We start from the raw sequence: 17,620 nt of genomic DNA, 5'->3' as shown, positions 1-17,620 counted from the left end.
AAGCAATTTCTGAACATAAATTTCAAAATATCGGGCTTTTTTGGTTTAGGAAAATCCACGATTTATGAGTACACGAGATCAAACTGCCATCCCAGTTTAATAGAACATAGACTTGCATTACTGGTGAATTTTATACTCTCAATATCGTTTTTTTGTCGAGCGAAAGATATTAGTCATGCACTCCATCACTTTGTCCTGACTGTTACCTAGTTTAACGGGTAGAATATCGATTTTGTTCGATAAAGAATTCATTCTTGGCAATTTAGAACACTACGTTGAATTAATCATAGAATAAATTACATCGCTTAGATTACCCTTCGTCGCGTCGTGTGCGGTTATGAACACATTCCGCCATTTTGCGCACAATGTAACAAAGCCTTTCTATATTTATTATGTCACTGGTCATCCACTACATGCGATGTTGCCAGTTGTATTTTTTCATTTTGTTTGTGTTGTCCAACGCATTCTGTACCTCAAAATCGGAAAGTAAATTCTGATTGAAATGAAATTTGTTATATTTACACTTCACCGAGAGCCATGTTGAATGAGTTGCCTCCTTGACGTAAACATGGTGGCAAATATTGGTTCGGATTCCATTTACAAACACTTGTAATCAGAATAAAATAAATAAAAAATATATTTGTTTGTAATTCGAGCTCTTCTGCTGCTTACACACCCTGTTTTAAAAAACTTTCCTTATGACGTCACTGCTACGTCAATAATAGCACGGTAAACACTCGATTTGTAAAAAGTTCTAATTTTAGTGAAGTGTTAAACGAAAGATGTGTCATTGACAACCCACAACAGCTACTTTTATTTAAAAATGTTTATATTTTCTCTTCTTAATTTATTTGTTTATGTTAAACATTTGCAACATTTCCGCAGTTCCACCACTTAGCTCCTGCTTAATGTGAGTAGCTTTCTCGTCTCCCCGCCCAGTAAAACTCTCGACTAGAATGATTAAATTAGTTTATTGTTGACAAATAAAAGATAAAACTACAACGAAAATCAGTTGACATGAAATAAAATGCGCTATAGTTCACAGTTAAAAATTCCAGTAATAAAGTTTCTTCTTTAATAAAACCACCTTCGCAGTTTTCGTTAAAAACCGAATCATAAAATGAGCTCATCAACCGCAACCCGCTCCTCCTCCGTTCACCTCCTCGCCTTGTAATTCTTTTTCCATTTACTATAAAACTGTGTGATAGACTCGATCGAAATTCCTGCCGACTGCGCCAATCCGACATAACTAAACTCCTTATTCTCTCCATTGGACAATACGTTCTGGTTGCCGATGAGGAGCGTAATTAAATTAGCGGCGCCTTTCTGCTGCTCGGCCAGAAAATAACAGCACTCGATAATCTGGATGTACGTGCACATCTCTTTGTCCTTCTTCTTCGGGTACTTGATGAAGGGGATCGCGGCTCTCTCCTGCGGTCTCTGGGCCCGGAAAAACCGGTTGCCGCGGTGGAACTGCGACTCCAGCCACCGAATGGCGTCCCGGGCCTCCGACTGCTCGCGTTTTAGGTCGTCCAAGGCTGAAACAACTACAACAGGGATGAAAGATTTTGTCACTTTTCAAAATGGGACGCCGTACCTGCGGATGGTATTAGAACGATGAATTTGCGCGAGTGCACGAAGTGCTTTACCATGAAGGTGTACTTGATTAAAGCGTCGGCATCCAAGACTAGGTACGGTGAAAGGGAGGCTTTCCCTCGGACGCGGCTCTCTAAAGCCCGCACTTCTGAGGCTAGCCACAGCTGACCCATGTGTTTCATTTTCATAAGCTGGCCCTTATTGTCGGCCTCTTTGTCGTCGAGCTTGTCCGTGATGACGGAGCCGCTTTCGGCTTCTTGTTCCTGAAAGTGAGGACGTTATTTTATAGAGTATCAGTGAAGTGAATTTCTGTGTTCAATAAAAAATGCAAATTTTACGAAATGGGATTGTAAAAATTATCTACTATTGTAGACCGCGTGATCAAGCTTTTTTCACACCCTAGATTCAACTAGTTTCCATTCCCACTTGAGAGAAGAACAAATTAAGCCCCGCCCACCCACCCCGTCTCCATTTCAGTAATTGACTTTATCTAGTCTGAATAAAAAGTGGATGTTATACTGAACAGAAAGAAATAAAACTAGTTGTTAGAATGAGTAGAGAGAAGAAAATAAAGGACGGGGCGGGTGGGCGGGGCTAGTATTTGCCAAGATAGGACTGATTTTCACAAATCTTGATTATAATTCCACTTTTTCGATTTTTATTTTGCAACGTTCGGTTTTTGAATTTTTTTCATTTCTTCAATGTTTCGATATTTCAACTTGTGAATTTTTGATTTTTTAATTTTTCGTTTCTTCAATTTTACGATTATTTTTCGAAAAAGTTAAAGCTCCGCCCACCCACCCATTCTCTTTTTTTCTTTTCAAATAAGAAATAAATCGTATCAGCACTTTTTTTTACTTTCTTCACATCCTAGATTCAATTAGTTACCATTCCCACTTGAGAGAAAAACATTGTGATTTATCAGTCAATTTATTTTATTAAATAAATTGCAAAATTGAATACTTAAATCTTGCAGACGTTTTAAAGTTATTGTAAGCATGGTAAATTGTTAATCAAAATATATATCAAATTTTGCCGAATAAATTCTACCCAAATTATGCAAAATATGATGAGTTTTTACTTGTGATTTATCCTTGCATTCATATTTTTTAGATTTGCTTATACAGGCAGCTCAAAAAATTAATGAACGGCTCACTCCATTTTCCCAAAATTTTTTTTTTAAGAATATGAATAAAATTCAATGCTCTTCCGTTGGTACTTAAATACACTTTTTACAAACATATTTTTATTCACCAATAAACAATTTGCTAAAGAAAGATCTATGAACTGTCAAAAGCGAGGGATATTAGATTGCTCCGCCTCCTCATTGCGGGTTTCCATAATCCCAAAACACTTTGATACAATAAAGTGGACAAGGATTAAAATTTCCTGGTTTGATTAGAGATAATTTTGCATTTGAACTTTTTGAGATAATATTTTAAAGCAAAAAGTAGGGTGATTTTTTAAAAATAGCGTAAGCTAAGGAAGTATTGTAATCGAGTCCATGGACTTCTCTGTTTTTTCGACCGATTTTGTACGTAATAATATACTTTCGTAGTTTACGAATTTTATCTTGATTTTGTTTATTATTGCTATATTAGCGGCCGAATACATTTTTCTTAAATTAGATTTTCTTGAATACCTAGATAATTAGCAGAACCGAATGCTTTGAAATCTTGGAGATGTTTTAAAGTTATCATAAGCATGTTAAATTTTTGATCAAAATGTATAAATGCTCATCCCCCATCTAAAAAATTGATGACGTCACTTCAAAATATTGCTGAATAAATCCTATCTTAAATGTGCAAAATATAATGAGTTTATACTTGTGATTTATCACTGTATTAATATTTTATAAATTTGCTTATACTCTCTCTACGTCTCAAAAAAATTCATGAGTAAGTCAAATTATTTAGATGTCACATTTTCGATTTTTCCAATTTTTAATTCAACAATTATTCAAATCTTCAATTTTGGGAATTTATCGATTCGTGGATTTTTCAGTTTTTCGATATTTTAACTTTAGATTTTTTGGTTTGTCCATTTCTCTGATTTTCGATCTTTTAATGTTTCGATTTTTCGAGGTTTTTTTCTCAATATTTCGATTTCTTGTTTTTTCGACCTTTCGACTTTTCAATTTTTAGATTTTGGAATTTTCCATTTTTCAACATTCTGTATTTTGATTCTTGGATGTTTCGATTTTCGATTTTTATATTTTCGAAAATATAAAACTTTTGCAATCACAGAAAACGAGCTGAAAAAATTAAACTCTTCCGATCTATCTGAATTTAAGCTTCTAGACTAAATTTGTGGTGTACAATTCATTTCTGCCATCAGTGTTGAATATTAATTCAATTTCAACCAAAATCGACTTTAAGTCCCATCTCAAAAATTATTTTTCAAGATTACAGGTCACGATTTTAAAATGGTTCAAGATCTCGACTTGCAGTTTGTACCATTCGAAAACCCCAGAAATCAAAAATCGAACAGTATAAAAATTGTAAATTCCCATATTGTAAATTAGTATCTCCCAGAATAAGACAGATTTTGGCAAATGACATACTTTCCAAGAAAAGAGAGGGTGGGTGGGCGGGATTACTACCTCCTAAGATAAGAGTGATTTTGGCAAATGAGATACCTTCCAAGCGAAGAGAGGGTGGGTGGGCGGGACTACTACCTACTAAGATAAGAGTGATTTTGGCAAATGAGATGCCCTCTAAGAAAAGAGAGGGGGCGGGTGGGCGGGCCTAATACATGCTAAGATAAGAGTGATTTTGGCAAATAAGATCCCCTCTAAGAAAAGAGGGGGGGGGGCGGGGCTAGTACCTACTAAAATAAAACCGATTTCGGCAAATGACATATTCTCTAAGAAAATAGAGCGTGGGCGGGTGAGGATAGTACCTGTTAAGATAATACTGATTTTATCAAATGACGTATCCTCTAAGAAATTTAATCAAATTATTATAAGAGAAGACATTAGAGGCTCCAAAGCACTTTCAAGTTCTTTCCGAACAGGCATACCTAAAACCTCAAAATTGTTTTAAATTTTCCAAAAAAAAAAAAGAAAGAAAAACGGGGTCCCAAAATTAACTCAAAAACAGGTAGATCAGAGTTTTGCAAAAACAGAACACCAAAGTCCTCGGAAATTGTTTTAAATAATTTACAGAAAAATCTCCACGGACTCCCAAAATAATACACTATGGGTACCCAAAAGTCCAAAAGTAAAAAAATTGAAAACTAAAAATTGAAGAATGGAAAAATTCAAAAAATCAGAAATTGAAAATTTGAAAAATCGAACAATTGAGAAATCGAAAATCTTTTCTTAACAGGTACTAGACCCGCCCACCCACCCCCTCTCTTTTCTTAGAGGACATCTCATTTGCCAAAATCACTCTTATCTTAGCAGGTAGTAGCCCCTCCCACCCACCCTCCCTTCTCTTGGAAGGTATCTCATTTGCCAAAATCACTTTTATCTTAGGAGGTATTAGCCCCGCCCACCCACCCTCTCTTTTCTTGGAAGGTATGTCATTTGCCAAAATCTGTCTTATTTTAGCAGGTACTAATTTCCAATTCTGGAATTTTCAAATTTTATACTTTTCGATTTTTGGTTTCTGGAGTTTTCAATTTTCGATACTCAAATTCAACCTTTTCATTTTCGATTTTTTGATTTTTCAATTTTTACATTCTTCAGTTTTCAGACTTTTCTCAAATTTTCAACTCGACTCTTCAGTGTTTCGATTTTTCGATTTTTTAAAAAACAAAATCGCAAAATCAAATTTTATGATTTTTCAAAAACGGGGCGTTTATTGGGCTTTAACTTCTAGGGCGAGGAAAGTTACGTCGAAATGACCTTGAATCAATTTTTGTATCGATCAATTTAAGAACGTACCACTCCATTTTTTCGAAAATGTGAGAAAACGCACGTCTTTATAATAATGAACTAATGATAAAATAAGAATTATAAAAATAGTACTCGGAAAGTTTTGTTCAATTGAGGGTTATTAATAATTTTAGTGCTGTTTTGAAGTGATTCGAATCAAACAAAATTGTACGTGACATTCTTCTGATGTACAAACATAAACACTTCAAGCACTGTGCATGTTGTTGAGAGGCCATTTTCCCGTCGGTTATCTGTTGCAAATATATTTTACATTGTCGGTACTGGCCGTTTAGGCCCCCGAAGTTAAGGGACCCCTTCTGGGCTAAATGTAAAGGAAAATATAATTTATTTGTTTTTAATTTGGTTATTACAAAAATACAATTTTGTCTTCGCTTGAGCGTTTGTTGACACATTGGAATTTTCCATTTTTCGACATTGAATATTTCATTTTTTCTTTAATCTAATTCTTGTATTTTTCGATTTTCGATTTTTACATTATCGAACTTTTGGTTTTCTTCCGATTTCTTGGAATTTCGTTTTCTCTATATTTAAAAATTTCCAATTTGTTTCCTTTTCGATTTCTCAATTGTTCGATTTTTCAAATTTAGGATTTTTGATTTTTTGAATTTCCGATTTTTCAATTTTTACATTCTTCAGTTTTTAGATTTCATTTTTTTTTACTTTTGGACTCTTGGGTACCCATGGTGAATTATTTTGGAAGCCCGGAATTTTTTTTTTTTTTATTATTTAAAACAATTTTCGGGGATTTTGGTGTTCTATTTTTGGAAAATTCTGACCTATCTGTTTTTAACTAGCCCCACCCATCTGCCCTCTCTTTTCTTAGAGGGTATATCATTTGCCAAAATTAGTCTTATTTTAGTACGTACTAGACCTGCCCATCAGCCTTCTCTTTTCTTAGAGGGCATCTCATTTGCCAAAATCACTCTTATCTTAGCAGGTACTAGCCCCGCCCACCCACCTTCTCTTTTCTTGGAAGGTATGTCATTTGCCAAAATCTGTCTTATTTTAGCAGGTACTAATTTACAATATTGAAATTTTCAATTTTTATACTTTTCGATTTTTGATTTCTGGAGTTTTCAATGTTCGATACTCAAATTTTCGATCATTCAACCTTTTCATTTTCGATTTCTTGATTTTTCAATTTTTACAGTCTTCAGTTTTCAGACTTTTCTCAAATTTTCAACTCGACTCTTCAGTGTTTCGATTTTTCGATTTTTTCTACTTTTCGAATTTTTAAAAAACAAAATCGCAAAATCAAATTTTATGATTTTTCAAAAAAGCGGCTTTAACTTCTAGAGCGAGGAAAGTTACGTCGAAATGACCTTGAACCCCCCTTTCAAAAATGTGAGAATACGCACGTCTTTATAATAATGAAATAATGATAAAATAAGAATTATAAAAATAGTACTCGGAAAATGTTGTTCAATTGAGGGTTATTAATAATTTTAGTGCTATTTTGAAGTGATTCGAATCAAACAAATTTGTACGTGACATTCTTCCGATGTACAAACATAAACACTTCAAGCACTGTGCATGTTGTTGAGAGGCCATTTTTCCCGTCGGTTATCTGTTGTAAATATATTTTACATTGTCCGTACTGGCCGCATTGGCCCCTGAAGTTAAGGCACCCCTTCTGGGCTAAATGTAAAGGAAAATAAAATTGATTTGCTTTATATTTTGTTATTACAAAAATACAATTTTGTCTTTGTTTGACACATAGGAATTTTCCATTTTTCGACTTTGAATATTTCATTTTTTCTTTATTTTGATTCTTGGATTTTTCGATTTTCGATTTTTACATTATGGAACTTTTGGTTTTCTTCCGATTTCTTGGATTTTCGTTTTCTCGATATTCAGAAATTTCCAATTTGTCTCCTTTTCGATTTCTCAATTGTTCGATTTTTCAAATTTTCGATTTTTGATTTTTTGAAATTCCGATTTTTCAATTTTTCCATTCTTCAGTTTTTAGATTTCATTTTTTTTTACTTTTGGACTCTTGGGTACCCACGGTGAATTATTTTGGGAGCCCGGAGATTTTTTTTGTAAATTATTTAAAACAATTTTCGGGGATTTGGTGTTCCATTTTTGGAAAATTCTGACCTATCTGTTTTTAACTAGCCCCACACATCCACCCTCTCTTTTCTTTGAGGGTATATCATTTGCCAAAATTACTCTTATCTTAGCAGGTACTAGCCCCGCTCAACCACCCTCTCTTTTCTTGGAAAGTATGTCATTTGCCAAAATGACTCTTATCTTATCAGGTACTAGCCCCGCCCACCCACCCCCTCCTTTCTTGGAAGGTATGTCATTTGCCAAAATCGATTTTATTTTAGCAGGTTTTCAATATTGCAATTTTCAATTTTTATACTTGTCGATTTTTGATTTCTGGAGTTTTCATTTTTACATTCTTCAGTTTTCAGATTTTTCAGTTTTTTTTATTTTTCGATTTCTCAAATTTTCGACTCGATTGTTCAGTGTTTCAATTTTTTGATTTCTCGAGTTCTCGATTTTTCGAATGTTTGGAGTTGTTATTTATGCCACTGGTTTTCACTTTATAGTGGTAAAAAACAAAATCGCAAAATTAAATTTTATAACTTTTCAAAGAAGCGGCATTTTTTTTTATTAATCAAATTATGAACGTACCAACCCATTTTTTCTAAAATGTGAGAAAACGCACGTCTTTATAATAATAAAATAATGATAAAATAAGAATTATAATATTAATATTCAGAACATTTTGTTCAATTGAGGGTTATTAATGAGTTTAGTGCTCTGTTGTGACGCGATAAACTCATTCGAATAAAAAAAAACAAATTTATTGTACGTGACATTCTTCCAATGTACAAACATAAACACTTCAAGCACTGTGCATGTTGTTGAGAGCCCATTTTTCCCGTCTATAACTCCATAACAATCGACACAATAGCGTTGATTCTTCCGGACGATTTGTATAAAATCGAATTTATCGTTATGACTTAGAAAAATCAGCTGAGAACGGTAATAATAATTACTTTAACGTAGTGGCCCTGAACTAACCAGTCAAACTGTGTTGAATTCAAGCCCATTTTTTTCAGTAATTGTTCGTTTTTGTTAAAAATCATTCCACGTATTTTGAATTAATTTATGGTATATTTTCATTTTAGTAAAAAATACAACAGGGGCCTTTAAAATACGTTACTTTGACTGTGTGAGAATTTTCAAGCGATTCTATGATGTTTTAACACTCAAAAAATAGAAAAAATCATAAGACAATGGCGCTTTTTACGAAATTTCTCTGTCACATTTTTTTGTTGAATTGGACTGTTTTCAGGGGCTCAGAACACAAAAAAGCTGCAGTTTGATGTATAATACATCTATATTAATATCATTTTCTCATAGAAAAAAGGGAAAAATTGTTATATCTCCTCTACAGCGAGTTCCCGTAAGGTCAATCAAATTTTAGTGGATCCAAATCAACGCTCTGATATAAAACGCATTTTCCGTTTCTTTTCGACGACTTTTCCTCTCTCTTGGTGGTTCGGTGTCAGAAAAACCCCCCGGAAATCCTCCCGTCAAATTTCGCCTCTGAATCGACTCGCGACTAATTAATTCCATGCTCTCGCAATCCGATATCCTCGGCGTGATGTCGGGATTGAATCCCACATCTCATAAGAATTCCAAAAGTACACGACCCTTCCCGCCCCCTCGTTCTTCGCACGTTTGGGGTTGTCTTAATTAAACACGGCGAGACGCGCGCGAACTCTACAAACCGGAAGCGATGTAATTACGCGCATTTCGTGAAAATTGCCGCTGAAATCGCACCAGCAGACTCATTTGCATCTATATGGAATCGAGCGCATTTCGCCGCATGAACACACTCCGGACGCATTCCGGAGTCGCATCCGCGCATCGTTTCCGGACCAGCGGCGCGGTAATGAGAGTGGTATTTGTTCCCTTGGCGATACCGCGCCATCCGACATCGAATGGCTACACTTCTTCAACTTGTTACGTGGCGGCTGGTTTGTGGAAAAGTTTGAGGGTTTAATAGGGTTTGAGGGTTGGGTGCAAGGGGAGGTAATTTGATTTGATTTTTTTTGGCAAAAAGTCGTTGGAGAGTGCCTAAATTGAAGAAGCGTTTAGAATTTTTAAATTAAATTTGATTTGTGTGGACAGAATGTTTTATTCTTATCTCATTTGGTGACAAATTTATAAAAAAATGTACTCTGACATTCAAGAATGATCTTTGAGGACGCTCTTGAACAGTCTGTAATAAGTCAAATCGGATCAATTCAAGTCAGGTTAGATCAAATCAGGTTAAGTCAGGTTATCACTTGACCCGGCCGCGGCAAAGCGAGTTAAGTTAGGTCAGGTCAGGTCAGGTCAGGTCAGGTCAGGTCAGGTCAGGTCAGGTCAGCTTAGGTCAGATAAGATGAGTCCAACACTATATGAACAATTTTTCGATTTCCGATTTTTCGAACATTTAATTTATCTAATTTTTGAATTTTAGCTCACTCAATTTTAGATGTCTCGAGTTTTTTTTTCGATTTTTGGAATTCGCCTCTTCATTTTCTCGATGTTTCAGTTTTTCGATTTTTTGAATTTTCCTTTTTTCAATGTTCAATTTTCGAAAGTTCGAATTTTCGATTTTTTGATATTCGATTTCTCAATTTTTTTAAATTCTATTTCTCGATCTTTCCATTTTTCGACTTTCTATTTTTCGATTCTTGGAGTTTTCGATTTTTCGCAATCGTCGATTTCGAATTTTCGATTTTTCCGTTTTTGATTTTCGAATTTTCGGTATTTTCGTTTTTTCGAATACTTAATTCATTGAATTTTTGATTTTTCCATATTCAAATTATCAATTCTACGATTTTTCAAGCCTTCGATTTTAAATATTTTGGATTTTCGATGTTTCAATTTTTCCATTCTTCATTTTCTAAACTTTTCAATTTTTCTACTTTTCGATTTTTTGATATTCGAATTTTCAGTTTTCGAATTTTCGATTGTTCGATATTAAAATTTTCAATTATTTAATTTCGATATCTCGATTTTTCAAATTTTCCATTTTTCGACTTGTCGTTTTTTTATATTTAAATTCTTGGATTTTTGATTTTTCGAGATCTCGTTTTCCGAATTCTTGATTTTTTGGTTTTTTGATTTATGATTTTTAGATTTTCAAATTTTTGGTTTTTCTATTTTTGGATATTCGAATTTCCAATTTTTTTCTTTTCGATTGTTCGAAGTTTTTATTTTAAATTTTTTGATTTTTCGATTTTTAATTTTTTCATTATTCAGTTTTTCGATTTTTCAACTTTTTTACTTTTCGATTTTTTGATTCCTCGAGTTTTCGATTTTTGATTTTTTGAATTCTTGCCTTTTTCAGATTTGACATTCTTCAATTTTTAGATTTTTCAATTTGTTAACTTTTCGATTTTTGGATATTCGAATTTCCAATTTTTTTACTTTTCGATTTTCAATTTTTCGACTTTCATATTTCATTTTTTCTATATTTCGATTCTTAGATTTTTCAGTTTTTCGCAATCGTACTTTTCGAATTTTTTTTTTGATTTTCAATTCCACGATTTTTTGAACTTTCGATTTTTAATTTTTCAAATTTTGGATTTATCAATTACAACCGAGAAGTAGAAAAATCGAAAGATGGAGAAATCGAAACATTAAAAAACTGAAAATCTAGAATTTTAAAATTCGAAAAATTGAAGAATGGAAAATTTAGAAGAACTGACAAATCGAAAAATCGCAAAATGTGTATAAAACTTAACTAAAACTGAAAAATCAAAATATCCAAAAACTGATGAATCGAAAAATTGAAGGATCGAAAAACCGAAAAATCGAGAAATCAAAAAATGGAAAACATGGAAAATTGAAAATTTAAAAATCGAAAAGTAAAAAAAAGAAAACTCGAGAAATCGAAACATCGAAAACTCGAAAAAGTGAAAATCTCAAAAATTTTTAATTGAAAAACGAAAAAATTGAAAGTCGAAAAATTGAGAAACCCAAAATCTAAAACTGAGAAGTCGAAAAATCGAAAGATCGAGAAATCGAATCATTAAAAAACTAAAATTTAAAAATTGAAAAATTAAAATTTCCAAGAATTCGAAACATCAAAAATTCGAAAATTTGAAAAATCTAAAATTCAAAAATCCCGAAATCGAAAAATCGAGGAAAAAATGAAGAATCTAAAAAATTTACAAATGCAAATTTGAATGACTGAAAAACAGAGAAAGACACAAATCGAAAATTCGAAAAATCGGAAAATCCACAAACTGCTTGAAACACCGTAAAAATTAAAAACAAAAAAATCGCAAATTTCAATTTCCCGATTTTTCAATTTTTGGGTTTCACTGTTTTTCAATTTCTGGATTTTTTGATTTTACGACTTTTCGATTCTTCCATCCCTCGATTTTTTGACTTTTAAAACAAATTAAAAATCAAATAGATTGAAAAATGGGAAACACTGAAACTTCGAGAAATCGAAAGACCCAAAATTTAAAAAATCCAAAAATTGAAAAGTAAAAGGATTGAAAATTCTAGTACCTAAAATCGAAACACTCGAGGAATAAAAAAATCGAAAAATAAAAAAGTTGAAAACTCGAAAATAAAAACTTCGAATAATCGAAAATTTGAAAAATCGTTAAGAAAAATTTAAAAATCGGGAAATGGAAAAGAAAAAAATTGCAAATTCGAATATCCAAAAATTGGAAACCCACAAATTTGAAAATCTAAAAATCATAAAACAAAAAACCGAAAAATCAAGAATTCGAAAATCGAGATTTCGAAAAATCAAAAATCCAAGAATTGAAACAAAAAAAAAGACATCAAAAGTTGAAAAATGGAAAATTCTAAAATCGAAAAATGGAAAATTTGAAAACTCGAAATATCGAAATTAAAAAATTGACAAGTTGAATATCGAATAATCGAAAATTCGAAAACTGAAATATCGAAAATTCAAAAAAAAATAAAAATCGAAACTTTCAAATATCGAAAAATTGAAAAATCGGGAAATCGAAACGGAAACATTGAAAATTCGAAAGGTAAAAAAATTGAAAAGCCACGAAATTCAAGAATGAAAAAATTGAAAATCGAAAAATCAAAAAATTGAAGATAAAAACTTCGAACAATCGAAAATTTGAAAAAAAAAACAATTGAAAAATTTAAAAACCGAGAAATCGAAAAGAAAAAATTGAAAATTCGAATATCCAAAAATCGGAAAACCAAAAATTTGAAAATCTAAAAATCATAAATCAAAAAACCGAAAAATCAACTACTCTAAAATCGAGATTTCGGAAAATTCGAACAATGAAAAAATCGGAAACTGAAAATTTGAAAAATCGAAAATTGGAAATATCGATAAATCGAAAAACTGAAAGTCGAAAATTCAAAAAAATTCAAAATCGAAAATTTGAAATACTGAAAAATGGAAAAATCGGGAAATCGAAAAGGAAACAAATTGAAAATTGGAATATCGAAAAATCGAAAAGTGGAAAAATTGAAAAGTATAGAAATTGAAGAATGGAAAAATTGAAAAATCGAAAATCCAAAAAATTTAAAATCGAAGGTTTGAAAAATCGTACAATTGAAAATTCGAATATCGAAAAATCAAAAATTCAATGAATTAAGTACATATTCGAAAAAACGAAAATTCGAAAAATCAGAAAACCGAAAATTCGAAAATCTAAGAATAGAAATGATTCAAAAACGGAAAAATCCAAAGTTCGAACGACGATTGCACAAAAACAAAACTCCAAGACTCGAAATATAAAAGTCAAAAAATCGAAAAATGGAATAATAGAAAAATCGAGAAATAGAATTTAAAAAAATTGAGAAATCGAATATCGAAAAATCGAAAATTCGAACTTTGAAAATATAGAAAGTCGAAAAATAGAAAAATTGAGAAAGAGAATTTAAAAAATTGAAAATTAAAAAAAGGTATTCAAAAAATCGGAAAAACGAAAAACTGAAAAATCGAGAAAATGAAGAGGCGAAAAGTATAAAAATCGAAAATTCGAATTTCGAAAAATGAAGAAATTGAAAAACCGAAAATCGGTAATTTCAAAAATCGAAAAAAAAAAACTCGAGAAATCTAAAATCGAGTGACCTAAAATCCAAAAATTTGAGTTATCAAAAATTGAAAACCGAAAATCAAAAATTAAATTAATTAAGTATTTGAAAAAACGAAAATTCGAAAAATCGGAAACGCAAAAATTCTAAAATCTAAAAATTGAAAATCAAAAACGGAAAAATTGTAGAATTGAAAATTCGAATAACGAAAAATCAAAAATTCAATGAATTAAGTATTCGAAAAAACGAAAATTTGAAAAATGGGAAAACCGAAAATTGCGAAAAATCGAAAACTTTAAGAATCGAAAAATAGAAAGTCGAAAAATAGAAAAATTGAAAAATCGAGAAATAGAATTTAAAAAAATTGAAATATCGAAAAATTGAAAATTCGAACTTTCGAAAATTGAACATTGAAAAAAAGGCACATTAAAAAAATCGGAAAAACGAAAAACTGAAAAATCGAGAAAATGAAGAGGCGAAAAGTATAAAAATCGAAAATTCGAATTTCGAAAAATGAACAAATCGAAAAACCGAAAATCGCTAATTCCAAAAATTGAAAAAAAAAAAACCTCAAGAAATCTAAAATCTAGTGACCTAAAATTCAAAAACTTGAGTTATCGAAAATTGAAAAATTCTTCCTATAACCTCAAAGCGTTCATGATTTCAGAGCACTAGTTTAGCAATTTCAAAATTAAATTGTAAAATGTTATACAATTTTGATTTGTTCCCCAAAAATTTTGACGTTTTGCGTAAAATCTCAACACGGGTTCACGAATCACACATGCAAAAAGTATGTAATTCTGTAAAATAAGGAAACTTCGGCAAAATTATAAAATGAGATAAACATTTCTTGAAGAGAGCATAAACGGAAAAACTTTGATTCACGATTTACCATCCTTGCGATAACCTTAAAACATTTGAAGGAGTATCTTCCTTTATAAAATTTAAACAACATTTACCAATGTAAGTTTTTCATTAGCCAAATTTTGATTCATAAACCATGGAAAAATAAATTTGATTTATAAGATTTAACGGTGTAAACGACGTCACTAAAAAAACGAAATCAGTGTAAACTTCAAGGCTACACCGACAAAATTCGCTTGGATAAAACAAAAACGCGAAATCAGATTGCTACCAAACGATAAAAAACATCAAAGTGGATTGCTTGGAATTTATTAAAGGAAATGAGAACATAACCATAAGGTTAAAACGTGTAGTGCTAATTTAATATGACTCATTCTGATTTTCCACCGCATTTCACGAAACAAAGTTGTAATTATGTATACCGAGTCTGTATTACATCACATCGCCACTTTTTTAGCAAGAGCAGCGAGTTGTATTATTTTCCTTGGGCTCAAATTGTACCATTAAAACTACCACTTTTTCTCCAGAGATTCTTGTCCAGAGCGAAAGTGAGCACCGTATAAACTCATATTTTAAAATTTTAAATAAAGTGGTGGCTGAAGCATAACAAATCCCGGGCATGCGGACGCTTCAGGCATAACAGGTGTTATTCTTACGGATAATTGAGACATAACAGTTTTATGTAGCGTGAAACGTAATAGTGAAATAAATTCCAACAACTCTGATACTCATACATTTAGAAATACTTACTAGATCTTCAACAATGGCATTCGACGGCTTCTCCTCCTCATTATCTTCACACTTGCAAACAAAAACATTCTTATCTTCATCAAAAGTAATACCCGTCTCCTCAATACTAGTCAAAAATTTCCCAAACGACATAAATTTTATGATCCTAGTAACACTTTCCTCCTTAGTGTTCATCCCATGCTTATGCAAGTAATTCCAATCCAAGTCGTTGTGAGCTTTCGCCAAAATCTCAACCCCTTTCAAGACGATATCTTCGCTCAACGGGATTTTCTCTTCATTCTTGATCACACTAGCGACATTCAACTTGATCCCAGATATCTTTGAACTTTTGATATTAATATTAATCAAATTCAACATATTTGTGATCTGTCGCAACAAACTCCTAGTATTCGTCCCGCATGACTTAATAATTTCCGTATCCTGCATCAACCAATCATTTATCACCTTAACAGCTTGCAAAGATCCCTCTTCTGTGATAATCTCGAGCATATCGTTAACATCCATCCGTTTGATTTTCTTAATCACATCGACTTTGTCTTCGTTCTCAGTCCCGTTTTCTTTATTCTCTTCTTTCACAGAATCGTCGGATTTCTTCACGTCCGACTCCTCGTCGGACGATTCCGCCAGAATATTCTCGTCGTCGGAAACAAACGAGTCGTCGTCGTCCGAACTCGCCGCGGATTCGGCTTCGGCCGGGTCTTCCCCTTCGCTGGCGTCCGACTCGATCTCGACCGGTAAAGCTTTACGGCGTCGCAGTTTCGAAGTGTTTCGTTTTCGGTGGTTCTTCTTCAGGAGATCGGTAACGATTCCGTTTGTCTGCTCCATTTTTACTTCGACTTCTGGTAGGGGGTAGTTTAGGACGCTTTCGTGGATGTGGTTGGTCACGTTTTGGACCAATTGGGAGTAAATGGCAAGGGTGAAAGCAACGGCGGTGGAAACTTGATTGTGGCCGGTTTTTTGGAGTTTGGAGATGCAGAGGAGGCAGATTACTACGATTTTGAAAATCATATCGTTGCTTAGCAGTTCTGGTGACGTAACGGAGTCGGTTTCGCTCTCCGTGGGGGATTCACAGCTCTCGTTTGTCGTTTTCAATAAAGATAAACATTCTTCAAGGTCTTTGTAAGTCTGGTGACACAAACTGTATACTTTGGTGACTTTTTTGTTAAAGTACCATATGTCTATTAGGAGAAGGAACCTAGCGATGAAGCGTTTAAGTTGGTCGTTTTTGTCAGTCTGGGAAATACAGTCGGGGTTTGGTTCTAGTGGTAACTGTTCCAAGTACTTGGAATTTTTATCAAACAAGCTATGCAAATTATTGATGGTTCCTTCAAAGGAAACCGTGCAAGCCAAACAACGCATGTAATGATAAACCGCATCTAAGAATTTGTTTCTATTCATCGCTAGAGTCCCCATTTGGTTGTGGGGCATCCCGTGGTCCGACTTGAACGAAATTGCTTGTAAATAATACCGAAACGCCAAAATGGGCTCGCTTTTTGGGTTAACCTCGAGCCGGTACCTACTCAAATCCCCCAAATAAATCAAACACTGATGTACGGACGAAGTCGCCCAATCCAAACAATCGCTTCTGACGTCACTGTTGGCCTGTGACTCGACAGAAAAATCTATCACATGGGTCAAATCTAGGTTAAATTCGCACTGCAACCTAGAGATCAAGTGGTGGTAGAAGCCAATTCCGGCGTTAATGTGCGTCTGCAAGTTGCATATCTCCTCCTGACTATACTCCCTCTTTTTCAGCTTCTTCGCCGTAGAAACCACGTCGTAATACCCCTTGCGCCAAAGCAGTTCTTCGCCCTTCTTCCCATACAACATGGGGTCGGAAAAAATCAGCTGTTCGCAGTACTCGCAAAATTTTCGACGCTTGATTTGCAGACTTGGGGTGAACAAGTCGCCGATGGTTCGGGCGCAGCTTCGAGCATCGTCTAAACGTTTAGCATGTTCGGTTGTTGATCTGAGGAGAGAGTGAGGTTAGACACTGATAAGGCGTGACGTACCACCCACCTATACAGCTTTTTAGACAGCTCCTGGCCCTGTTTTTGGTGAATATCTGTGGAATTTTTAACTTTCTTCATTTCAACTCATGTTGTTACCCCGGTCAAGAATTCAACAAATTTCTTATAATCTCGATTATCGATTCCAAATACCGATTGGTCACACAACTCATTTTTATATCATTATTAATTTCACAAATATGTTTTGACACCATCACAATTTCTTATCAAATCATACAAATATGTCCATTGCCACATGATTTTTTGATTAAAAATGGTGGCACCATCTAGCGGCGAAACGAACTTTGCAGCAAAAACTACAAAATAAAATCAACCAAGCTAGAAAATCGACACAATAATACCCACTTAGCACGACTGGCTTCTCCACTAGAGTAAAATCTACAAATTAGTTGAAATAAAAATTAAAATCGTGAAAATCGTG

At 33.2% G+C, this 17,620-nt stretch overlaps 1 protein-coding gene across 1 annotated transcript; it reads right to left on the bottom strand.

Annotated features, from left to right (window-relative positions):
- Nucleotides 1–952: 952 nt before the first annotated feature.
- Nucleotides 953–17,601, bottom strand: LOC135127244 (nonsense-mediated mRNA decay factor SMG5-like). The gene is made up of 4 exons (XM_064053666.1): nt 17,189–17,601; nt 15,170–17,138; nt 1,598–1,859; nt 953–1,547 (listed from the first exon to the last, which is right to left on the bottom strand). The coding sequence occupies exons 1-4, from the start codon at nt 17,257–17,259 to the stop codon at nt 1,156–1,158; spliced, it is 2,694 nt and encodes an 897-aa protein (XP_063909736.1). The 5' UTR covers nt 17,260–17,601; the 3' UTR covers nt 953–1,155.
- Nucleotides 17,602–17,620: the final 19 nt, after the last annotated feature.

This window comes from Zophobas morio, unplaced genomic scaffold, assembly GCF_036711695.1.
Source record: "Zophobas morio isolate AGI-343-1 ecotype UQ-CSIRO unplaced genomic scaffold, CSIRO_AGI_Zmor_V1 ptg000011l, whole genome shotgun sequence".
Lineage (NCBI taxonomy): Eukaryota > Metazoa > Arthropoda > Insecta > Coleoptera > Tenebrionidae > Zophobas > Zophobas morio.
The sequence above is the reverse complement of the archived record's forward strand: the minus strand, read 5'-3'. Positions and strand labels throughout refer to the sequence as shown.

Bases quoted from the DNA above. Each gene is read 5' to 3' on its own strand.
- LOC135127244 (XM_064053666.1), bottom strand. From the start codon at position 17,259: ATGAAGAAAGTTAAAAATTCCACAGATATTCACCAAAAACAGGGCCAG. The intron at 17,139-17,188 runs GTGGGTGGTACG...CTCTCTCCTCAG, and splicing joins CTGTCTAAAAAGCTGTATAG to ATCAACAACCGAACATGCTA. The intron at 1,548-1,597 runs GTACGGCGTCCC...TCCCTGTTGTAG, and splicing joins CGTTCTAATACCATCCGCAG to TTGTTTCAGCCTTGGACGAC.